The sequence below is a fragment of the Sparus aurata genome, chromosome 8 (genome assembly GCF_900880675.1).
Source record: "Sparus aurata chromosome 8, fSpaAur1.1, whole genome shotgun sequence".
Lineage (NCBI taxonomy): Eukaryota > Metazoa > Chordata > Actinopteri > Spariformes > Sparidae > Sparus > Sparus aurata.
The window spans coordinates 22,285,868-22,311,659 of record NC_044194.1 but is presented as its reverse complement, the minus strand read 5'-3'; the positions used below and the strand labels follow the sequence as shown (position 1 = coordinate 22,311,659).

General features: G+C 41.4%; 2 protein-coding genes across 3 annotated transcripts; one reads left to right on the top strand and one right to left on the bottom strand.

The window, feature by feature from the left end:
* The first annotated feature begins 257 nt into the window (after positions 1 to 257).
* LOC115586581 (myosin-9) lies at positions 258 to 10,081 on the top strand. The gene is made up of 8 exons (XM_030425727.1): positions 258 to 604; positions 1,785 to 1,925; positions 2,510 to 2,710; positions 4,457 to 4,644; positions 8,448 to 8,661; positions 9,324 to 9,422; positions 9,544 to 9,611; positions 9,922 to 10,081. Exons 1-8 carry the CDS (start codon positions 338 to 340, stop codon positions 10,079 to 10,081), a joined length of 1,338 nt encoding a protein of 445 aa, XP_030281587.1. The 5' UTR covers positions 258 to 337.
* Positions 10,082 to 10,737: 656 nt separating this feature from the next.
* LOC115586565 (eukaryotic translation initiation factor 4 gamma 2-like) lies at positions 10,738 to 24,317 on the bottom strand. 2 transcript variants are annotated; one of them, XM_030425710.1, is made up of 21 exons: positions 24,084 to 24,317; positions 22,850 to 22,958; positions 21,248 to 21,313; positions 20,622 to 20,747; positions 19,376 to 19,478; positions 19,089 to 19,220; positions 18,760 to 18,826; positions 18,505 to 18,656; positions 18,210 to 18,320; positions 17,556 to 17,738; positions 16,562 to 16,703; positions 16,201 to 16,382; positions 15,994 to 16,107; positions 15,434 to 15,562; positions 15,004 to 15,108; positions 14,398 to 14,613; positions 13,902 to 14,160; positions 13,570 to 13,774; positions 13,107 to 13,315; positions 12,607 to 12,728; positions 10,738 to 12,424 (listed from the first exon to the last, which is right to left on the bottom strand). In XM_030425710.1, the coding sequence occupies exons 8-21, from the start codon at positions 18,586 to 18,588 to the stop codon at positions 12,359 to 12,361; spliced, it is 2,127 nt and encodes a 708-aa protein (XP_030281570.1). In that variant the 5' UTR covers positions 18,589 to 18,656; positions 18,760 to 18,826; positions 19,089 to 19,220; positions 19,376 to 19,478; positions 20,622 to 20,747; positions 21,248 to 21,313; positions 22,850 to 22,958; positions 24,084 to 24,317; the 3' UTR covers positions 10,738 to 12,358. The 2 variants fall into 2 exon arrangements, with proteins under 2 accessions (XP_030281570.1, XP_030281571.1); XM_030425711.1 differs by lacking the exon at positions 24,084 to 24,317 and adding an exon at positions 23,056 to 23,546.
* Between the last annotated feature and the right edge of the window lie 1,475 nt (positions 24,318 to 25,792).

Genomic DNA, 25,792 nt, shown 5'->3' with positions numbered 1-25,792 from the left:
TTTGCTGTGCAACGCTGAGTGCCATCACTACATGTGTGGAGATACCATGTCAGAATTTAGATTACATTTCACTGTCAGAACGCCCTCATACCAAAACACAGAGACTGTCCGCCTCTGTCCCATGCAGGTCTGTCCTATCATGTTACCTTACAAATAATGAATGATGCTGAGCTGGTGACAGGATCCACCCAGTGAACGCGACGTGAACCTGAGAACTTCATTCACATCATACGCCAACATTCGGAACACAAACCGGGAGCGGCGCCTGCTCCTCACAGCATCGTCACAATTACCGTGAAGTGGCGTTTTGGCAAAACTGCACCGATCTGGCTTTGAAATGTCGCTCAGAGCCAAATCCCACACCGACCTGCAGACGGCTGGGAGGTCTCCGTTAGACGACAGCCTGTACAAGTCGTTCTCCATGAGCAGCAGTAACATGAACAGAGGCAGTCGGTTTGGAAACGGGACAGCGGAAGAGGTCAAAGGTCTCTCCAGACCGTCCAGGAGGCCTGTGAGGGTGGTCAGGCCAGTCAGCGCCATCAGCTCCAATGGTTCGTTCCTCCAGATCAACCATCTGCAAGGAGAGCTGGTCCGAAAGAGGAAGGTAGGGAGGTAGAAAGGGTTCATTTTACGATTCTTTAGTCTCACTAATGACCTGCAGGAATAATGTTGCATGCCACGTTCAATGGGTGTATTAAAGCAAACTTTTCAAAATGTCCCAGGAATATGAAAGCGATCGCACAGGAACATTCAGCACCACGGACCCAGTAGAAGGTTAAAATGATGCCATAGAAGAGAAAATAAATGACTACACACAATAATAAAACCAACAAGTACAAATAGAGCATTGAAGAGTGGAACAAGAGCCGGCCTCTCTCTGTTTTCAATCTGAGGAAGAGGAAGTAATGTGATCACAAGCAGAATAGGGGTGGCACAGTATCTACAGGCGGGTGACAAATTAAACGAAAAACCTGAATAAATCTCACGAAAAGCAAAACAAATGGTGGCTCTGTTAGGCTGTGTGTGTGTGTGTGTGTGTTGGCACACTTAAAACTTTGTATTGTATAACATGTCTCTGCTTTATATTCCACTGAAGCATCAAAAGTCACGTTGTTAAATTTTGTTAGATGTTTTATTTTGACAAAAAAAAAAAAATGCATTTGTTGAGTCATATCGTCACTGACAGCTAACAGCTCCTTCTTGTGGACAATCTGCAACAATGTGATGGAAGGAAAAACATTTGTATGGGTTTGGAATTGTAAAGTTAGATACATGTGTGATTTTCATCACCAACTGGAGTTTGCCCAGTTGTATTTGAATTGCGGATGTCATTGAGGTGATTCAATTTAAGCGATCTGATTCAATCCAAATCTCTAGAACAGCTGTGAAATGAAGGTTGTGCTGCTCCTAAATGTCTATTTCTGAGGTCAAAACATTAACTTTGAATCCAGCATTTGTTTATTATTTGGATTGCTATGAGTTTAAATGTTCCCAAAAGATACTATGACCAAAAATGGCAAAAGCGATGCTGAGAGTGGCTGTAAAGAATACAAATGTTTTGTTTGCTGTGCCAAAAGTGAGTGAAAAAATGACGTACAAACTGATTTCTTTCAAAGCATTCATCATGAGTTTTCATCTATATCTGATGTGTCATTAACAAAAGGTTATGTTTGGTTTAATTTTCTGCAATCCATCTTTTTTGTGAGTTTGTGCCCTTTGAAATTAATCTCTCAAGTAATTTGCACCGCATCACACATCACTAATAAAATGTAATCTTCCCTCAGGAATGCGAGGATCTGAGGAAAGAAAACAAGTACTTATCAAATGAGATCCACATGGAGCGGATCATGATGCGCACAGAGAATGAGCTGACCATGAGGAACCTCAGGAACCTGAACCAGGAGCTGCAGGCTCAAGTCAAAGAGGTACACTCACACACTGGACATGGTTTACAACAGAGCATCACTCATAAGATAAGACAGAAGGGCCTGCCTCTCCCGACTGTTGATTAAAAAAAGAGGGGAAGGCTATAGATCTTCATAAAGCATCCATTGGCCAACGTACAAATGTTCAACTGATTTATGCATGTTCTTTTTTAAAACCCCGTCCTTACATCGATAACACTGTTTTACACTTGTTGCCATGGCAGCTACGAACTGTGCAATGCTGCGTCATAAACATTTTTAACAGCCTTCGGTAAACTGAACACACTTCCAATAAAGACCGAAGACATACAGAAAAAGATGTGATGTTAAAAATCGACCATAGGCAGAGACAGAGATGATCATGTTTCATCTCACAGGATGGTAGAAATCTCACATAAATCTATCAAGGAGATTCATGTAGTCCTTTAAACTTATATCCTTTCTCTCTAGCTCACCGCTGACCCTTATTCTGACTCTGAGCGAGTGGTCGGAGTCATATTACATCTAGAAACAATGGCAGGCCTCTACTGTTTCCTCACCAAGTCACTACAGTATACACCCATGCTCTCTCTGACCCCCATCAGCTGAAGCAGAAGCTGTATCAGAGCCAGCAGAGGGCGACGTTGTGCTCACGAGCTGCAGACGAGGCAGAGGAGTCCAGACGGGATGCCGAGAAGAGCAGGGCCCTGGCCGAGGCCCGGGCCCTCGGGTGTCAGCGGGACAAGGAGGTAGCAGAGGCTGACAGGGGCCGTCTGAGTGAAGAGCTGCAGCAGCTTAAAAAAGAGGTGTGCACACACACACACACACACACACACACACACACACCTACACACACACACACACACACACACACACCTACACACACACACACAAACACACACACACACACACAGGGACACACAGGTGGACACATTTTGTCAGCTGACCTGCACACTCACCAACAAAAGAACCTGCTAGCGACACAACAGAAATAATTAGAGGCAGCAATTAGTAACTGTAGCACAAGATGTAATGTACACGCTCCATCATGACTCAGGGTGGGATGTTCCACTTCATCCCAAATTTCAGCCGGTAGTGTTTCTCTATTACGACTAAATTATACAGCAGCTGTAGAACAGAGGCATTGTGGGTGAAGTACCAGTTGGGCAACGCCAAGTAAAGAATGTGTGTGTATCCACTGTATGAAAATTACACAGCACATCACGTTTCCTTGAATCTAATGACAAAACTGTTGAATAATAATATTTCTTCTCAAGATAAAAAATGTTGATCAATCAGACCAGAAACAAACTACTTCATATCCAACACACTCTGAATGTCAGATACTTGTTCTCTCATTATAATGAAATACATATCTTTATTTTTTTTTTGAGTCAGTCCCACATACATGATCATGCTACTCGGAGTTCTCTCTAGAGCAGGGCTGCTCAAATCTGGCCCTCCAGATGTTTCTAGTAAAAATGATAATAATAATGATTTTGTTTGATTCTATAATATAAATGATGGCTTAAGTTGTTTAATTGTTGTGTGTCCTATAAACTAATTGGTTTCCATAATCTGAAAATGACAGGCAGAGGGACAGGAAGTCCTAGCCTTAGTTCCATTTCTGCATTAAAATAATATACAAATTTGTGTTTTTTGCCAATGGCCCACCATTGACTTTCAGTTTTGGTCCTCCGATGGAAAAAGTTTGGGCATCTCTGCTCTAGAGCCGCAATTGTGTATTAATCCACTGCTGAAAATAGTCCCAAATGCACTGTTTCCCTGCAGTTTGGATACTGTTTTCCACAGCGCCCCTCCTCTTTCAGGCCGGTATGAAAATGAAAACATATTTTGATTGTTTTTCATTTGTAAGTTGTAGATCTTCAGTAGGAGCAAATCAGCTGTTGCGCTGTACAGTTTTCAAAGCAGGTTTTAATTGTAAGAACCCGCAACAGAGATATAGAGAGCACAAAGGTAATAACAGGTAATAATGCAGACCCTGAAAGCTAAAAAGAAAAATACAATTGGCCTTTAAGGGACGCCTGAAAGGTTTGACATTCATAAGAGAGCACCTTTGTATTTCAGAGAGGTCAGAGGACCTCAATTATTGAAGTGAGGCCTGAGTGTTTAAAAGGTCTGAAATGTAAAACAAGACCATCCCACTGAGGATCTGAAAAACAAGACATTAAAATAGACTTACACCAGGCATCAAGCCAGTTAATGTGTGAGTTCTGTGACTTCTGTTTTTTGTTCCTCTGAGAAACCCATAACTTTCTCCAGATCATGGGGTTACAGGAAAGACTTGATGGTGAATCATCTTCATTTTCATAATTATGTGGTGACGAGCAGCATAATCAACAGCAGATAACATCTCACCAAAATGGATGTGGCATATTTTTAGAGCAGTTCTCAGTTTTTCCTCTCTCTGTTACCAACATCATTACCCCTGAATCAACCAGGGAATAAACAAGATATACAAATATCACTGGACTAAATCAATTCAATTACAACCTGTGGCAGTAATTTGGCATTTTCCATTTCTTCCGTAGCACACTGATCTGCAGCTATTACTTGCACAAACAGAGAAGAGTTATTTTGAGACCAAGCTGAAGTTGGACCGAGTGTCCGGGGAGAAACAGGCCCTGCTGCAGGAGAACAGGAATCTTGAGGGAGACAAAGACAACCTCCGACACAAGCTGAGACAGACCACAGAGGAAAATGTCAAAATTAAAGAGAGGTGGGTACATGTAATTAGGGACTCAGCTATGTATTCAGACGTTGAACTTGCACAAGGCAAGATTTTATATGTAAAAAAATCTAATAAGCCTGCAACAGGAAAGAATATCCCATCTCAGTAACTGGGATGTTATACATGCACTTTATTGCTCTAATTCTGCCTTCAGGTACGTTCATAAGTAAAGAATGAAAAAGTCAGGCAACAGGAAAACTAAAGGTGCTAAAAGGCATTAAAACAGACTGGGTAAAAAAAACTAATACACAAATGAATTGTTTACAGAGTAAGAATTTACAAAACTGATCTAATTTGAACCCTGAAAATGAGACTGAAAAATGTTCTCGATATGTCATCATCAGAAAAGGTCTTCCACAGCCTGGCTTGATGTTAAATACCAAATATTCTCTAAATTGTTTTGTTTCATGTGATACAAGCGGCATTATGGACTTTTGGTTGCGAGGGAAGCAAAAGAAGAAAAGAAAGTGCTTATAGATTCACAGCTGACATCATAACATTGTCATGGCTAACTAGATGCAATTGTTATGCACGACAATGGCAAGAAAAAGCCTTGAAGCGACACATAGAGGGTGAACATCAGCTATAAAAACTAAATGGGACCAAGGATACAGCCCTGGTGTGCGCCTAATTTCAGCTCAAGGTATGAGATTTCAAACTCTTCACTACACCCATGTATATACTACTTACAGACTAGACATTAAAAGGGAGTAGTCAGTTATTATAATGAACAACAATAATTGGGACATAATATAGTCACAAAATGTTATTGCAATATTTTTAGGCCTTATCATGAAATGTAGATTTTTAAATCTCGTCTGAAGCTTTTAAAAGGGCTCTATGTGACAATTTGTAGCAATATAACGGTGCAATATGTCAGCATTGGTCATCTGTTAATTTCAAACTGCAAACAAACAGGGCGAAGCATATCACCAGAGGAACCTCTAACTGCTGGTAACTGTTGCTGTTGTTAGCCAGTTAGCTTGTTTAGCAGTCCATCTAGTGGTTCAAGCTTCACAGGAGCTTTGGACCATCAAAAGTTGGAGGCGGGAGCTGCGGTGAGGGGCCTACGTTGGGCTAGCTAGTTAGCTTGTTTTGTTAATTTTTGAATGTGTTTAACTAAAATTCCTACATATTCCACCATTAATAAATTGTAGGACTGGGCAACAGATTCAAATATCACAATATTTTCGACCACATATCTCAATATCCCTGATATAGTAGGGATGGCTTTTGGAAAATATTAATACAGTGAATTATTTTTTGATAAATCGCCACAGTGATAAATCCTCAGTAATGTAAGTAGTTAAGTATTAGAGCACAAGAAAAGTCTGGTAAGTTCAGCATATGTCATCGGTGAACTGTAATGCAGAGTTTAAAACAAGGAAATGACAAAACATAATGTGATATCACGATATAAACTTACCCAAAATCTAAGACGATATTTAATCTCCTATCACGAAAAGCCTCAAGTTATGTAGAACACTTTTCCTACCGGGTTAAGGAGCGCTTGACAGCAAACCCCAACACATTATGTAAAATATTATTGACAGCATTGTGAAGTCTTACTGTCACATTACAGCAGCTCCAGGATACATTATTCAGCTGTGTATGCTTGAATCACAGCACAATTTAAAACCTTCAAAATGCTGTTTCGCCGTGTTTGCAGTCTACATAAGAGGAGGTGACAGGTCAAGGCAAGTGACTGAACAAATGCTTTCTTAAACTTATCAGGCACGAAGTCAGAACAATAGGCCTCATTCATGAACCGTTCTTACGAACAAATTTGTTCTTAAGTCCCATTTATGAAGATTTTATGAAGATCGTGGCATTCATGATTTTTTTCTTATCCAGGATTTATTCTTAGGTAAGAACAAATCCTACGAACAATCAGGAGTAGACTTACGCACATTTCAGTGCCGACATGTTGGCATGGTTGTGTTTTCTTCTCTTGTGCAGTTCGGTAAAATACGATATTAGAGTGATAATTCTGTCATATTTATTTATTTATTTATTCATTTCATATTTTTGGTAATTTACAGAGAATTTTAAATTTTAAATTGAATTAAATGTGTCAATGATTTAACATTAAGCAAGTAAATTGGAAACCATGCCATTAATTAGTAACCCCCCCCCCCCCCCATTTATACGTGGCATTTCTCCATCCAAGGCCCGCAAAACAATGGCATATACAGTATATTGCTGCTGCAAGAGAATGCTGATCGTGCCCCACGGAGGGAACAAATGTTTCGGGATCACATAGATCTTTTTATAGAGAAGGATGAGTTCTTCTTTGGACGCTTTAGGCTCCCACGACCGGTTCTGATTCATTTTTTGCTTTTGGTATTTTGTTGTTATTTGCTCTGTACTACGGCCTCAGTGTCTACATGGCCCTGCAGTTTCTTTTATGGGCCCTTTTATGGGCATTAATGGGCGGTTACCTATGCTAATCCTATGTTAATTAGACTCACCTGGCACGCGCTCTCAATTTACAAGGAGGTGGCATTCATCAATGTAGGAACACAGCTGCGAACAATTCTGAGGCTTACGAACGCGTTGATGAATCTGACGTAGGGTTTTCTTAAGGACCCTCTTAAGAACAACTTAAGAAAGAATCTAAGAAGATTCTTAAGAAGATATTAGTGAATGAGCCCCAATGTGAGCTGTCGACAACTGATAGGCGTCTGTGGGGCCAGTGGTGCTGAAAATTTTTTACGAGGGGAAGCTGGCACAATGTCAAGGGTGCCTGAGGGGAGACATTTGGGTTCACCCTGTCTCCCACCACCTTATGTACAAAAATAGGAAGAGCTAAGCAGGATGGATGGATATCATACCTGACTGTAGCCCTTATCAACATAGAGCACAGAGGGAATGTGTTCCAGTTATCATATGGAATAAATCAAGTTACAGCAAACTATGTAACTCTATAACAAATCACCATTTTAGAGATTACAGTCTGTGGAGGCTCGAACGTTATGTTCCTAAGTGATTTCTTATGTTTCGGGCAATTTGATTGAGATACATCTCATGCTACCATTTTGGGCCTCTCAGCGCTGTGTCATACATCAAACTGCATAAGTGCTTGAGCTCTGTTCAACCTCTCATTTTTCTGAACCAGACAGGACATATTTCCTCCCGCTGAATGTAAAGCCGGGAGCATAACTTGTAACATCAGACGCGCATCAGATTAGATGAATTGCAGAACAAAACAAATGAAGCTAAGATGAAAGTCGGGGAGGGGAAGCGCTGTTTGATTCGAAGACGTGTTTAACATAGACTTGCGGTGGATCTTAAAAGACTAAACAGTTTAAAACTCCATTAAATCACACTTCTGTGTCTTCATTTGGACACGAGTACAGGTGGTCTCCGCGAACTTGGTTGATTCTTCAAAGGGAATAATGGAGAATCCAGATGTGCTTAATTATCACAGACAGAATTATCAAAATCCACTACGTGACACATGTACCTCAAAGACTTCATAAATATGTTGTTACTTTAAGTTCCTGGCTTAATTTTTGCTTGTTTTGCATCCACATGAAAGTTAAATGACTGAATATCGCTTTTATGGTAAAGACTTACATGTGGCCAGACACACAAGATGTTTTTCGCATGACAGCAGTAACAAAATCGGGGAAAAGAGAATAAAAATGTGAGGGAAATTAACAAAGTTTAACCGAAATGTAAAAGCCAGAAAAAAAAGAGGTGAGACATGGAATCAAAACAATTTCTCTACAGTCTGAATGTAAAAATAAGATATTTTGGGATGTATAATCTCAGCTTTGTGCCTGCAGTGAGGTGAATTCGAGGCACAGAGCAATGGCATCGGAGGAGGAGAGCAAAAAAGCCAACCAGGCTCAGCGAGAGGCCGAAGCAGAGAGGCGTCTGGCCGAGAAGGAGAGGCAGGAGAGAACGGCCGAGTGTCTCAGCTGGAGAGAGAAGCACCAGGAGCTAGCCAACAGGTTCAGAGCGCAGGAGGACCTGAAGTCTCTGAGGCAGAGCAAAGCAGTGAGAGAACACACCCGACATCCACTATTGTTCTGCACACCTCGTAAAAACTGAACAGTTAGAAATCATCTCCAACGAAAGACATGGAAGACGTCGTCCAAGTGTTTAAATGTGTTTAACCGTGTTTGAATGGTTTTCATTTTAGTCTGATTCACACCAAAGTCTTGCAAAACTAATCCTGACGGGGGTTCACAGTCATTACACAACATGACATTGTGGCACACATGCCAGCAAACAGCAGAATTTAAATGTGGAAAATAAGATTACTTTGCAAGCCACCATCTGGGGGAATGACATGCAACACAGGCACAGTTAAATACATGCGTGGTCTGTACAAATTCACATCCTTGCATACTTTTTTTGCGTTTCTTAAAATGAAGTCTGGTTAACATGTTTCGAGGGTAAATTTTATGATCAAAGGTCAAGGGTCAGCTGTGTTGAGGACGAGGGAGGATGTCTCCCCAGTGATAAATAAGGGTCAGCAGATAGAGAAAATATGTTGGTGTCGATCTGGACAGTAAATCATACTTGAAAAAGAACACTGAGGTTGTGTAGAAGGACCCTTCAGCTCTTAATCGTTTTTCAAATCACTCTTTAGACTGGGGTTACTTTGGTTTTCCCCATCAATAACGCTGTCTAATCTAAAGTTTGTTTCCCTACAGTGTCAGGCCAACATCAAGAGTTATTTCCTCTGCAAGACAGAAAGCGATCAGAGGGTGAAAATTCTCCGAAACCAAGACGGCACCCCGAGAAACTTCACGGTGAGATGACTAAAGACAAAGATGTGCTCATGTAGCATCTGATAACTTTGATGACAACAGCGCTGTTCTTTTTGGTGGGGGAAAAAGCCACTGGTTCTTGTGCCATATGATTTATCTTCAGGAGGGAGACCCTGTGTACATCTCCACCCCTGAGTCCAGTCCTGAAGAGTCTGAGAGGAGTTCATCCAGGTACTGCTGTGGCCACCAGGGGGAAACCTTGTATCTCCAAAATATCAACTTTTCCGGAACCAAGAAAAACATCCTTGTTGGGTGATAATACACTTTAAGCACCATTAGCCATTTATAAAAAATAAAAAATAAATACAATAAAAAAAGACTTAAATCATGGAGGAAAATTCAAGTCTGCACATTACTGGAGATATGAGGTTTCCATCTGACACTGACAAAATGTGAGGTCCTATTCAGGTTAAAGCCACCCTTAGCCCTCATAGCACTTTTGAAATGACTGATGTCTTTTTCTCTATGAATCTCGTCTCAGGACCATGCTCAGGGTCTCTGCTCCTCACACCGGGAGGGATCTGGGTCCCAGTCACTTTGATGAGCTGCCCGCCTTCGCAGGGGAGCGACCCGACTCTGCCCCTCAACGCAGGAGCAGGAAGGTGGTGGAATACTTCTGGATCCCTACAGACCAGGAGTAGTCGACGTTTAACACTTTGTCATAACGAAAGAAGGGTGCAACCTGCCTTGCAAGGATTTCTTTTTACCCGTTCTTTATGAGATACGAAGGAGTAAAGTGATTGTTGTTGGGGAAAATGCTGAGAGGACGTGACAGACACCCAAACCACCAGGCTGTGGACAGCCATCACAACAGTACGGCCTGGATAAACCCCTGCCTATCCTACTTACACTTGCCCCTTCCGTTTTTTTAAATTTACTTTTTCCTTTACTTTTCAAAAATGACTAAAAGCTTATGATGGACAGGTACAGGATGGATTTGTATCTGTGGCTCACTCAAATTGGCAACTGTAACCACTTTTGCAAACTCACGAGTGTCAAATTCAAGTACTTCTAAAATGAGTTTTTGATTAGTGACATTCAAGGACTCAGGATCGACCTTTAAGATCTTGGAACGTTGAATCTATAGTCAAGAATCGTGCCTCGGTTCTTTAGAATGTAAACTTGAAGATGTTAATTCAACTAGTCATGCGGTTCAGTAAGGCATCTTAAGTCTAGGTGGTTCAGTGGAGTCATGAATTAGACGATCGAAGCCTCAGATGTAAAGGTGTGTAACGGAGTGAGAAGCATTGTGTTGGAACATGTTCGGTGCAGGAGTGTAAATAAAAGTGAAGAACAGTTTTGGTGCTCATGTACTGGACTTTATTGACATTAAAGCAATAGAGGTGCACAATTATTCTGAATACCTTACAATATGATCTAAATCCATTGCCTTATACATGAACATGGCTTGTGAGCACAATTCTTGGATAAAACCTGTTTTCTTAATTAGCTGTTAGACTAATCTTAGTGAGAGGGGTCGAATACAACCTACCTAAAGGCTTAGATTTCCTTTTTTCTTTTTGCTAATTTAAGAAAAAAAAAAAAACATTTAAAATTCCTTGCTTCATGTTTCATGCTGACCAATCAAAATACACAGGCCACGTTCACGCCGTCACTCCCAAGTTCGGAGCGACATGCCACACTGAAACCTTTTAACGGGTACGTTTTTCAGAAGACGCCGAGCTGTTAAATCAATAAAAACAAGCTTTTCTTTCCCTCTTTCGTTCTTAATACTTGTAAACCAGGTGAAGCTTCATAGGAAAAGTCTGCTTCAGTAAATTTATTGTGCAATTAGGCCAGGACTTAATCAAATACTTCAGCATGTGCTTGGGCTCTAGGTTCTTACTAGATTTCATTATCCCAGCACGACAAAAACAAACAAAAGCCCATCTAACTAAGAGGTAGAAACACAGGCAACTTTGAAAACGTTACGGCGGCACAGCAATGATTACAACTTTTTAAAATATTGTAACATCTGGAGGATGAGTATTGCAACCACTCATGGTATATGTAATATCATGTAAGACAACAAAGAGAGACAGATAAGAAAACGGGGGCAGAAACAATCAAAACAAAGAATTGGTTTTTTTTTTGTTTTTTTTTTAAGGGTCGACTAAACACGCACCTCAAGTCAATTCTGAAATGTCTTGCCAGCTAATGCGTCACTCTCACTTTAGCGTGCCCCCTCTTGCCATTCATCATACGTTCCCAAACAAAGGCTGAATTTTATATATCGTCTTTTCGATTTTCACTAAATGGGAGCCGTGCTGCAGCCTGTCTGGTGATTTTAAATCCCCCTCTCTTGTTTCTTAAGGTCACATAAGAGGTGTTATGGACGGGGAATCCAGGCTAGGCCCTTACAGAAGGTCACAGAGCAGCTCACTGAAAAGACCTTTTGTTAATGTTCTTATGCCGTTAACTAGCATTAGCAAAGATGAGCACTTATTTGATTTATCTGGGGGGGGAAATCCTACATGTTCTTAAATAAAGCCGTTTCCTATGGAGGAAGGTTCAAATCAATAAAAATCGAAAAACATGCAATACAGTGAACATTAAAAAAAAGTTACAAACTCAATACAGTCAGAGCAAGAAAAAAAAAAAAAAAAAAAAAAAAAAAACACATGGTTGAGCCACTCCAAGACTTCAGAATTCATGTAGCTGATAAGGACACAGATCCAAAAATCAAACATCCATCAGGCAACAGGTCACTTGATGCTTCTCAGCCTATCGTCACGGTACGGGTGGTAACACATGAGGCCCTACAGGTAACAAGCTTTCGGTTTATAATCGCGAGACAGAAGCAGCTGAGTGCCACGTGGTAGTGGTTAAATTAAGCATGGAGTTTAATAAAGGAAAGGTGACTGTAATAATAAGATGAGGTTGATCTTCTATATCATGATGCTTCTGCTTCAGGTTTCTTAGTCTGCTTCTTCCTCCGACTCCTCCTCCTCCGCCGTCTCCAGCCAGGTGAGCCACTGGTTGACCTGATGTAGGGAAAACGGGAAGAAAAAAAAAAAGATAAAGTCTTTCAACATTTCACTTTAACTGTATATGATGTTCATGAAGAAGTTGAGTCACAAACATTTGATGGCAAATTCTTTTCTTGAAAACAGTCCCATTTCTGCAGAAACTGTTCTGCAAAACAAAACACGCATCTTTACTGTACCTGGAATAAAGCTTTTCCTTTTCCAGGGAATTCTTGGGTAATGTCTTCTTTCCATGCAAGGAAGGCTTCTTCTTCAATGATCTCCATGTCGTAGAAGTTGACAAAGTAGCGCAGCAGCATGCCTTAGAGGACAGAATATTTTAAAAATACAATCATGAATTTGACAGGAGAACAAGACATTTTGTACTACTAGCAATGTACGATAAAGCATCTAAGCGATAATTGGTTGCTTTAGTTAAAAACATGCCTTTCAAAGATAAGAAAGGATTTAGTGCTTCTAAATCGTTGTTGTAGACAGAGCTGCTGTACTTGTAACTGTAGACAACACAGCCCAACAGATACTGGAATCAAGATCATTACAAATATCAGAGATTCGATTTTTCTTCTATATATTCCGTGTATTTTATGAGGTTCTAAACTTTTTGCATTTCTACTATATCTGCAACATCTATCATCAGTCTACCTCTAGTAGATTCTCCAAGACTTCTGAGGTTCTGTACCTTTAGGGAACGCGCTGGCGTTGCAATGCACCTGCAGGGCGTACAGGGCGCTGACCTGCAGCTCGGTATGGTCGTGCAGGAACTTCTGCATGACGGGCTTGAAGGCCAGCAGCAGCTGCTTCTCCTGCTCCAGCTGCTCTTTGGAGGGGGCTGCCAGCTGCTCGTCACTCTCCACCATGCACAGCTCCTGGGAGATGTACTGGAGGAAACTGGGAAAAGAGCAGAGGACAAAGGTCAATAACACAAATTACACCTATCATTTAAAGTCATTTCTGATATGCGGTCTTGCAGGGACATAACGGGCAGATTAATTGATAATAAAAGTATCACTTGTTGAAGCTCCAAACAGTGTGAATGCAAAAGAAGCATTGCGTCTTAAGCTCCAAAGAACATTTGGTATTTAAAATAAAAAGAATCTATCAAATGAAGACAAACATTAAACTTTAACCTGCTCTTTATCTACCTGGTCATGAGGATGTTGACAAAGCCTTTATCAGTGTGAAGCTTAGGAGAGATGTTGTCTTTAATCCACTTGTAGATGGACTGTGGAGAGGGGTCTGCCTTTATCTGCTTCAGCAGCTCCTTCTCCAGCTTCAGCAGTGGGAACAGGAAGCTCAGGCCCTTCCCCTCCAGGATCTCCAGCATGCGATCCTTGTTCTGGTCGATTTCTGCAAAGAACAAGGAGTCTGGTACTCGGATGGGGGGGTCACGATGCGAACAACTGTTGCCTCATTAGGATGCATTTTGAATTTGTATAGGCCATATTGGTTTGATGTGGCGTTGGAGTGTTTGTACCTGGGAGCATCTTCTGCATGTTGACCTTGCTCTGCTGGAAGAGGTCGGTGAGCCACTCTCGGTCCTTCAGCTTGGCCGTCTGTTGCAGGCAAAGCAGGAAGAGGGGGAAGTGGGTGCCATTCTCCAGCGGGTGAGCCAGCTCCGCCACACTCACCAGCTCTGCGATGATGGCCCGAGCCGCAAACTGGGCCAGGTAGGACTTCACCAAGGGCACGTCCAGCTCGATCTTAGGGCACTGATCCAGGACATTGAGGAAAGCCTGCAGGGCGTGAGGGAGAGGAAATGCCAGAGTGTGAACAAGGATGTGGCCCCTTTCATGGCTCTCAGTGACAAAGGTGTTACATCGTGTGCAGTTCCTTACAAGTTAAACAAACTACCCTTTTAAACAAACCTCTGACGTACCAAGCTTGATTTTCTGATAAGAAGATAGTGCCTGTAATTCTTTATAATTTTTCAACTACAATCCATTGGATCCGTCTTGTTCGAGTGTATATACCTGCATGAAGTTCTCTCCAGTGATGAGGCCCTCAGTGCGGAGTGTATGGATCAGAGTGCTCGCGTGCTCCTTGTCCTCATCAGGACGGTCCAGGGAACACACGATGATCTTACTCAGCATCTCTGGCAGGAAGTGCTTGGGAGCCTTCATCTCTCGCACGCCACTCACAGCCTCAGTCAGGTTCTTACTGTTCAAGTATTCATTCATGATTGCCTCCTGACGGGAAGATTATAGTGCACAGACATGATTAGTTCAATCATCAAATGCTAGGCGTGCAATCTGATTTAAGCTCTCTAGAGACACGATCATGGTTCAGATAAGTTATTAATAATTTTCTTATGAGCAGACATACTTTGTGGTATTCAAACATTCATCATTAAGAAGGAGCTGTTGATTAGGAATAGGGTCAAAAGACATTTTCTAGTCTGAATGATGCTATCACAACAGGAAATATAGGTTCTGACGTTAGCTTGCTTCATTTCATATCTGATTCCTCCACCTTGTGGAATTTACCGTGCCCAATCTAATTTGTAATCCATTATTTATTTGTTGCAGCTGTTCTAGATTGAAAAAAAGGCAAATATATAAACATTTTGTTTTGCTTACAGTCATTTTTAGCAGTTCCTCCTTGGCAGGAGGTGGTTTCTTATTCGTCTTCTGAGGTTTCTCTTGGATGGGCGGAGGGTTGGTCTTCAGGCCAAGCTGTGGAGGCTGAGGAAAAGGTCATGTGGTTATCAAACAGATATAGTTCCATCAAGAAAACAACATTCTATGATGAGTGGGTTTTTACCCAGATTTTTTCCCCTTTCGCACGCAAACTTTTGATTTCTTTTATTGGCTTTCTTTTATTGGCTTTACCATTACCGTTTTATTATACGGGACAGCTTAAGTTTGGGAGGAGTGATGAGAGAGGGGGGCAATGACAAGCAGCAAAGGATAATAGTATGTCTTGTATAGTTTTCTGGTTCATTTTTATCAACGTTTGTCTTACTTAAACTAACATACTGGTAAACGGTTAGAAGGGATTGTCTCTTACCTGCCCCAGAGGGGGGGTTTGAGTGCGTGGGGGCTGAGCGCTGGGAGGCATCATGGTGGGGATCTGGGGCTGGAGCTTGGGCACCTGGTTCTTGTTGAGGAGGAATGACTGAGCAGGCCTGAGGCTGATCTGTGGAACCACGAAGCACCATGGAGAAAGAGCATACGACGGGATTAGTCATAGAAAAATAATTCATACAAAAAAAATCTGTATATTGGCTAGCTTCATGCCCTCATCCTACACTTGCAGTCAGTGGGCCAGCTACCAGTTTGAAGACAAGAGGAGGAGTGGAGGAGGGATAGGGAAGATAGATCTAAGATGGAGTGAGAGGTAGAAGAAAGACTGGTAGCAGGTTGTTCCTCAGAATAACGCGTCTGTTTTATAATCACTGGGCATGAAGACTTGAACACTGGCATGGAGGACTGCATGAAACAGCCTATAATGCTAGTGTGATTGCATCGTATCTGGCTCAAGCTTGATGTTATCACTTTTTAATAATTGTCCATAGATTTTAGTTTTTGTCCAAATCTTGCAACCCAGCAACAATTAGTACCGGTTACCTCATCTGCATTAAGCTGTCCTTTCTTGCTGAATCGTGGAGGCATGTCCTTGGACTGGACCTGCTGCTGGGCCATATGGTTCTGGTTCTGGTTGAGAAAATGCTGGTTCTGAACCTGTAGGAAGTCAAATTGGCATACGGGATCACTCTTTTAAACTATAACCTCAGGAGTTGTAAAAGGAGCTGTCAAAAAAAAAAAATGTATTACCACTGTTAGCAGGCTAACCTGGTTGGACTTAACAAAAGACTTTGGCCCCATGTCAAACTGCGACTGTGGTGGAGGGGCGATGTGGCCACTGTGGCCGTTGAAGAGCGGGTTGGTGCGATGGCGTCCCATAGTGGGTGAGTACCTATCCTGAATAACCCCCGGGCCAGTTCCAATACCACTGCCTGAGAAAACAAAGTACAAATATATTTAAATTTGCCATGCCATCGTTACATAAAAAAAAGAAAAGAAACCACGCTAGATTATTAACTCTTAACTCATTCATTCATGTACCACAACAAATGGTTATTCTTTAATTCAAAAGTAAGTCCAGGTCATGTCAGCAAGGAGCAAAAGCTCGTACCTGGCATCTGTCCAAACATGTCGGCCAATCCCCCGAGAGTCTCTCTGTCCAGTTTCACTCTGTTGGGCATGAAGGGGCTTTCCAGGAAGAAGTCCATCCTCATCCCCTGAGACATGGGTGCTGGGATGAAAACACCCAGATCCTAAAAGGGACACACAACAGAGTTGGTGTCTGAAAATTGTCCAATCACATGATTGCGCATCTGACCCACTTTGAGTTTCTAACATTAACTTGAGTTTTAAGGGAAACTTAATTACATCCTGTGCATACTTTATTATCAGGACAAAGCGCTGCTGACGCACACTGCTCACAAAAGGTTGCTTACTGATGTGTAGAAACTGGTCGTTTGTAAAAGAGAGAGGGTTATAATTTCACAAGTTTATTTAAAGAGCCTATTAACATATGCATGCCTTAACCTCTACTTCTGATGCTGGGTACCAACCATTACTCATCCTAAATAGTGGGTGATCCACAACGATGATTCCAGAAAAGTTGGGAAGCTTTGTAAAATGGAATGTGAACATTTGCTAATCCTTGATGACACGTGCTCATTTGAAAACAGTAAAAAGTCTGAATATTTAATGTTTAACCTCATCAGTTCCAGTGTTCTTTGTACATAAATGCTTTTTCTGAATCTGATGCCACCAACACATTTCAAACAAGCTGGGACAGTGACAACATAAGACCGGGAAAATGTGTGCAATGCTCCAAAAAGAGGTGATTGTACTTGGTATGAAATCGGAAGGCTCGAAAGGCTCCATCATTCACAAGCAAGGATGAAGTGAGGTTCACCACTTTGTGAAACACATAACTGTATGATGGATATTACTAAATGGGCTCTGAAACACTCTGTACACTGTTGTCAGTGAACACAGTTTGTTTGCAAATGACTGGGTTCTGTTTTTATTTATGTTTACAAGGTGCCAGACACGTTTTGGATTCAGGGTTGTGAACAGTGATCACCCAATTTTCAGTTAATTTTCACTTGACTCACTTTCACTGCATCCTGACGGATCTGGTTAATCGTCTTTGGTCCGTTGTCGATGAAAGCCTTGCGGGGGACCCAGTTGTTTTCTCGCAGTTCCACTGTGTCTTGCAGCAGGAAGCGGATCCTAGCGGGCAACTCCTTGTTGTTCATTAAGGATCGCATACGGCCAAAGTACTGATCCATTAAAGACTGTGGAGAACAGGTGGACAGAGGAGGGAGAAATGGGGAGAGGCAACATTAGCACCATACAGTATAGCAGCTGGCTTAATGTTAGGACTGGCTGCGAGCCAAGCAGGGCCTTAGGCAAGCCAGATGATGAGCTTGGGCAGGACCTGAATTGACATGGTCCCGACACAGAAAAAAAAGGGTCTGGCAGAATAAAAAAAAAAAAAAACTTTACCAGCCAAACTACAAACATACATACATATAATATAAATATTTCATGTCTAATTTGTGTGTACCACTCTGATAATCTATAAGAAATTCAAAGTTCCCCCCTAAAGCCTTCAGTTATTTTCTGAAGCATTTAACAGCACAGCTAACTTGCACACCTATGAATAAGCTATACTTATGTGGACATGTTGTTCCACACAAAAAAATCCAAGCAGAGCTCAACAGCCTATTCAGACAGTTGCGGGGATTTAAGGCTGGAGTTGTTACCTTTGCTTTCTCATGGTCGAGTCTCGGCCCCACTGTCCTCATTATCTGACAGAGGCACTCCAGATCCTCCCCCATATCCTTGAGCTGGACTCTCTTCTTCTTTTCCAGAAGCTTCAGAAAAGATAACGATGAAAAGGAAAACTGGGGGTCATACAAGGTACATACTCTGCTGTCAAGAAGGTATGCAGTACTTTGTTTGATTCCAACTCCTCTTGTACATTCTTCGAAATGTCAGTGAATTGAATATAGATATGAATTTCAAACACGCAAAACACCAAGAGAAGAGTGCACGTACTGTTTTGATGCACTTATGAAGGATAGATTCGTGGATGAGGTCGAGTTTGCCAAGTTCCCCGATGAATTTAATGTTGCCAAGCATCTTGATCTTGGCAATGGCACGCTGCTCCTCCTCCTCAGAAGTAAGAGGGTTGTCATGTTTGTCATAGACTGAAGTGAAAAGAGAAATAGAAGTTAGCATTAGACAGGTTACTGTGAAGTCAGCGACAAAGATGCTGCCCCCCTCACAAGATATGCAAAGACATGAACTTACTTTCAACATTTCTGGTGCGGTTTTCAAATTCATCTTGAAGTTTGGATATCAGCAGTCTTCTGAAGGTCTAAAAAGCACAAGAAAAAACAAACCTATTATCCATCGGTTAGATGAAGCTTAACAAGAAAAATCAAGGCAAAAATGAGCTGAGGAATGGGGTCTATTTCACAATATCATGTGAAAGTGTTTATAATTTAACAAAACAATCATTAAAAGATACACCAGTTATCAGGAAAAAGTACCAATGGCTTTATGTCAGTAACAACGGAGAGAAATATTCTAAAGGCTTGAAAATGTATTTAACTGTTGAGCAGATCAGCCACACTTACTGTGCTCTGCTTTTGGGATGTTTGGATCTCAGATGATGGGCCATCAAAGTTTGGTGCGTCCTCTGCCAAGCGCAGACATAGCTGAGCATAGAGCGAGCTATACTTCGGCTCTTCTAGGGCTTTGTCTACAATCTAACCCACAGTGAGGGAGGAGGAGAGGAGAGAGAAAGCGGTGAGGGACCACTCAGGTCATTAAAATGTGTGGTGTATGAGTCACCCAGAGTAGCCTGCCAAGAATGGATGAATACATTTGCTTTTAGCAGCGTACCAAAGAAATGTGCGCTTACCAGCAAGATGATTCCTTTAAGGACGAGTTTTGAATCTACGCCCACGTTCAGGAGCTCAAGGCATAGCTTGTCAAACTTCTCAGGCGTGAGTTTGTTGAGTATGCTAGAAAAACAAAAACAAGGGGGGGCCAGAGAGGCAGCAAGATAACAAAGTCAGTATTACTTAGTGAGATCATGATGTCGACATGATATCAAAAATTGCTCATCAACGATTTTATGATTCTTATTCACACTTCTGAGCAAAGCTGCAGCAACTCTTGATTTGCTCTGACACTGCAACAGAGCCAATTAATAATTTATTATTATTTTTTTTTCGATTTTTTTGAATCCACAGGAATACTAAATCTTTACTAGCCACGTTAGCTTCCTCATTTTAACTGACTTTGGTTTTTAGCAGTTTGTGTCAATTAATGTTAGACACCTTGATTTTCTGATGTTGAATTAAAAAAAAAAGGCATGTCAGCAACAAGTTCATGCCAAGGATGGCTTAGGAGATTCACATGTTGCAGCCACTATACTGTAGAACATCAGAGCTTTTACTATGACATACACAGGACTTTTTTTTTTCAGGAAAAACAGCATTGACTGAATCTAAATCTGCCTCCTGTTGTGACCACCAGTTACAGTACATTCCAGAGGGGATCTCATCTCCTCATCTTTTGCACTTGTAAACATCACCGGACTCAAGGGGAACGGGGCATAAGTGCCTTCAGCAAAGCACATGCCATTTTAATGAGCGCAGAACCAAGCAATTCAACACACTGTCCCTGCAGAAATTGAAGCAAGAGGCAACTGATGAACTTCCTAAACTCCTGATAAGACAAGATAAGCCTTTAACGATTGATCCCCAGAAGGGCCTTTCTGGATAAAAAGACCATTTAGAGGAAGCTCAAATTAGATTTTCTAACAGATTTGTTATATTCATTAAATCAGTCGGAGTCCTTGAACATTTGTCAAGCACACTGCTCCAACTTTCAAGACATTTACTGGATTTTTCTTGGGATAAGCTATACTGAGAATCCAGAAAACAATTTTGCAAGCCAAACCAAAAGGACCAATGATCCAATGGGTTTTGTAAATTTAAATATAAGTGGATTCTTGAGCCACAACAGAGCAAAATTATTGTGAACCATTTCTGGGTTATGTCTGGGTAAATGTCAAAGAGGAGTTAGCAAAAAAATGGTGCTTTTAGTGCCTGAGGGTGGATAATTAACTCTTCAAATATGTGCACAGGCTTGAACCTTACCCCCTCACTTTCCTGAAGATTGCATCGTGTCGCTCTTTTTCGTTGCTGGAGTTGACATCTCGTCTAGTGCTTCGTGAAGGAACCCATCTCTGAACGCTTTGCCCTGGGGTTTTCCCCAGGAACTCGCTATTCAAATACAGAGAGAGAGAGAGAGAGAGACAGGGAGAGAGACTGAGCACCACAGAATCTAACAACATCCCGGCAGGAACAGAAAAATACACAAATTACCTAAAATTCACTTATTGTTCTAGCACAAACCCTGGTAAATTATTTTACATGCATCTCCACAATTTTTCAAATACGACACAATCTATGCTGCCTCATCTTATTCAGTTAAAAGAAAACTCAGGCGTATGCTTCACACAAGTGGTGGGCCTTCATACAAATCCCCCCCCCCCCCCCCCCACCTTTTTTTTTATACCCTTTGTTATAAAATTACAAGCACTGTCTAACATGTTATAGAACTACTAGATATGCAGTCCTATTTCAGGCCCTCTCAGGTATAATGTCTTCTCCACTTTTTCTACAGTGTGGGGAAACTACTAAGAAAAGTCACTGGTGCCATGGTAATATGAACTAAATCACTATACATTAAGTGTGGTTCAGAAAAAAGCCAAACAACAAACCTGTTGCCGACAGTCTTGGGATAGTGCTGAGGTGCACCCCTACCACCTCCTCCCCCCGAAGAAGCACTGTAGAAGCAAACACAAGGATGAGAACTCATTAGGTGCGCAAAACTGCACTCGATGTTAGGAGCCTGTCTCTTCACCTCATAGGAAACAAGATTAATTGTCCTGCTTATTCATTCAAACATTATTTACACTAGAACAAGACCCTACTGCTACTAGTGAGATCCAAAATACATTTAAAAAACTCAAAACACGCGCAATCAGAAAACTGATCAAAGAATTCAATCCAATCATCCAGTACAGATAGAAATATCTTTAATAAATGGGTTATACATTTAAACTAGTAACTAGTTGTTTCATGGACTTGATCCACTTACAGTGGATTTTAGTCAGTTATGAGAAAACCAATACATAAATTACTTTGCAAAATAATTTGAAATTAGAAACTAGGGAGGAGTGATGGCTTGGGCCGGCTGACAGCTCCATACATAAACACTGCCTCTGGCTTTTAAAGGGACTGTCACAATCGGTCGTTGAAGAGTAGGAGATGCAGCTTCAAGAATGACAATTCACATGCATATGAGGAGCACTGCCAAAAGCAGACCATTTAAGGTGATGGCATGTGCATTAATGCACTGCTCAGTCAAACAAGCGTAAGCCAAGAGAGTCTACGTAGTTCTGTAAATTATACATAAATACAGCCATTACTTGATGACTTTAAATGTGATTTTCTGTTATGTCACTTACACATTTTTGTAAATTCCGAGTTTGATTAAAGTGGTGGAGCCGTTCAGCTAGGTGAATTTATTTCATTTATTTTTCAAACCTGTTGGAAGCATTAAAGAAATGCTGCATCTATATGTTGCCACTGCACACCTGTTTATACCTTTGGAACTGGCCGCATAGTTTTGTTGATAACTAATCCACAAGTTACATTGCCTATTTTGTGCAGTTTTATGAGAAAGGTAGACATAGCATCACTTAAATGTCCAAACTCAAGATGCACGACAGCTACGTCAACGTGAATGGTTTCCGGTGCAGTGAAAAAGCAGAACAGGTCATGCTTCACGATGACTGCTCTATTGCCTGTATCTGATCACAGACAATACGGTTCAACAATACTCCAATTTTCATAACAGTCACATGAGTCACCAGCAAATCGGCTTTTGACTGGAACCGATTATTTGCATACACGGGGCAACAGCCAGCCTTAACTCAATACTCAACGATAACTCTCGCATTCACGGTACAGTGCCACATAACATTCCAAGCCTTAATGTAAACATTTTTTTTTTTTAACTTGATCAAGGAAGCGTGGCATCCTGTTGACTGCTCCCCATACTGGGTGAGTGCTGCCACCAACGCTACATAACCAACGGGACAGAAATCCTCTTAAGGCTTATTATGTCCACCCCAACCCCCCTTTTCAAAAGGTTTCACAAAGAGAAGTGTCTGACAGCCATTTTAAGCCAGCCCACATCCTGCTTTGTTCTTATGGCCGGATGTCCCTGCCCAAAATGCTATGAGGGGGCTAACCATGGAAAAAAAAAAGAAGGGATTTTCATGTTGGTATTTCCTGTACAAGTTTTGGGTATGTACCTGAAACGAGAAGCACCCCCTTCTGCAATCACACTCTCCACTTTGGCGGCTTGACAATGAAGAATACTCAAAAGAATAAGAATAATAGGGAGGGAGGGGGAAAACGGCGCTGTGGAAGAGAAAGGGGAGAACAATTAGTACCAACACCAGGGCATGGGAAAAAAACAACAACACATACATTACATTATTAGCTTCGACGTTCTTACATAGGCACTTAGCGGGGCGCTATACGTCATCCAATGCAAATTGACACCACTGTCAGTTAGCTAACACAGCTTGATAAACGGTTAAGTGGCCAGGGCTTTGTTAAACGTTAGGCCTGGCAACGAACGAAAAATGTAATTGTCGAAGATACGCCGAAACTACAGCTGATTATAAACACGATAGGTTACACAACACTGGTGTTATGGTTGCTTATCGATGGCCGCGCTGGTCCAATTACATCGAATGCCCACACCTAGAAATCTGTTCCTGTCTTTGCTCTGCATCAACAAAGCAAACGAGCGTCAGCTAGCCGACTAAAGCTAACGTTTACTAATTAGCTCGCTAGGCTGCTAAACCGAAACGTTAGCTACGTCACGACATTGGTGAGAGGTTCGACGCGTTTGCGTATCATTGTTTACACGATTTGTAATGGGCTCGGTGTATTGTGTAACATTATGTGCAGTGAAATGGTTGCAGATACATAGGAATTCTGGTGCTGTCAAGTCCGAGGTGCTTTGCGCTGGTTTGCTAACTTGACGTTAGCTTGATCGAAAACAAGACAAGCCATCAAACCTAGCGCTGCACCGTTATGCAGTGAAATGGGGCAGGGCAGCGTGGTTAGCCGCTAGTGTTTGCAGTCGGCTGTGCTTGTTGTCGCCATCCCATCATGGCTGAGACTTGACATAAGGATTCCAGGCTAACGTCAGTTTTCATGTGTCCGTGACCCGAATCCAATGCAATGGAGCGGACATCATTTCAGATTGATCTATACCGTGCATTGCTACGTTCATTTTTCTGTAAATAAGGTCAATAGTTAAGAGTAGCTAGGCGACGACGCCATTTTCTACTTGAATGTAAATCAGCTGAGCCATCGGTAAGCTAGGCTATCTACCGGCTCCGAAAGCTAAGATGCTAACTATAGTTAGCACAAGTAAGCTGATGTTAAACGTTAGTAGTTCAGCTTGCTAGCTAGCAGAAGCCATTTTGGATGAGCCGGTGCGGTTTTGCAAGGGAGAAAAATCTGCCTTACCTTCACCAAAGCAACTTCAGTTTTATATTGTTGTGTGACTACCAGAGAAGAAAAAAATACAATTGTTAAAGAATGGCGGGTTATGCGACGGATATCAGGAGAGCTAAAAGCAGAAAGATGACCGCACAAACACACACATCAATCCCCTACTAGCAACCTGGCTGGCTTGTTTGCGCTAGCTAGCCGATAGAGAGCTCAAGAGCTTGATGGGGACAGAAAAGTCACCGGATTGCATTGGGCACGTATTTTGTTGCCATGTCAATCCCGGCCAATCACAAGAGAGCTATGTTTAGAAGGCGTTTCCAGTAGTACATAACATCCAATGAGAGGCATCATGACGCAAAATCGACCGCCTCTTTGAGTTGATTGACACACAATTTAACATCTGCAGTGCAGAAAAAGACACTGGTTATCTGCTCAAAATTAATGTCGATAAAGGCATTAAATGTCTACAACTGTTAGTACACAATCACTTATTTATATTATTTAACAGTCATTGATGGAAACGACAAGTAATAGATACGTATGAATGACATAACAATAATACAGAAGTTGCTTTAATAATTATAGTCCTCCATTTATTAGGCTACCACAGAATATAAGTTTATTTGGTCATATAGCACAAAGACATCTCACTTCACATCTGTGTGGATAGCCCAAAGATGATATGTGGTTTACAGTCAAGTGACTATAAAAAACAATCCAGTGGTTTTCAGCGTTCATATCTGGGTTAATCGTCAAGCAGGGATCAATTCCGAAAATAGAGTGGTGTAGCGGTGACGTATTTTTGTAGGCTAAGCCGAAAGGTAGCACCGCCCTGGTTCCCCTCGACAAAAAGCCTGGAGGATTTTTTGAGTATCACTGAAAATAATCTCTGTGCCAAACACAAGTTTGAAGATATTTACACGTTTTGTTCAGCAAGAGCATCTCAGATGAACACCATGAAACACAGATTGTATTGCTGGAAGTAAACAGACTATCATCGTCACATCGCCTGAACATCACCACCGCTAAGCCTCTTACTATACAATTACGGTTTTCTGTAAATTAAAAATGTTTAAATCAGCAAGATGACCACCTCTCTCTCTCTCTCTCTCTCTCTCTCTCTCTCTCTGTGGAGATAATGATGAAATTGAACAATGTCCACCTGTTTGGTCTTTTTTCTTTTTTTCTTTGTTTTACATTTTTTGTTTTACATTACACTGAAAAAACTGTTATCCATCATGGATAATCCTCTCCACCCTCTCCAACTCACACTGGTCAGACAGCGGAGCACCTTCTCCGGAAGGCTGCTTCAGCTTCGCTGTTGAAGCAACAGATACAGGAAATCTTTCCTGCCACAATCCATCACTTTATATAATAACTCTCTCACCTCTGCCTGACTGAGAACTCTGGTCTCTCTACTGTTTTGTTGTATATATTATTATTGTTATAGTATATTTTGCATAATTTGTTTTGTTGTATATATTATTATTGTTTATTGTTTATAGCACACTGTGCACTGTATATATACACTATGTATATATTGGATTATATTTATGTGTTTTAAGTGTTTTATTTGCTGACCCACTACTGCTGTAACAAAATAATTTCCCAGTCTGGGATCATTAAAGTAATTCTATTCTATTCTATTCTATTCTATTCTATTATTTCACCCGATATAAGGAAACACATCAGAGTATGCTGCAAAAACATTTTCTCGACATATT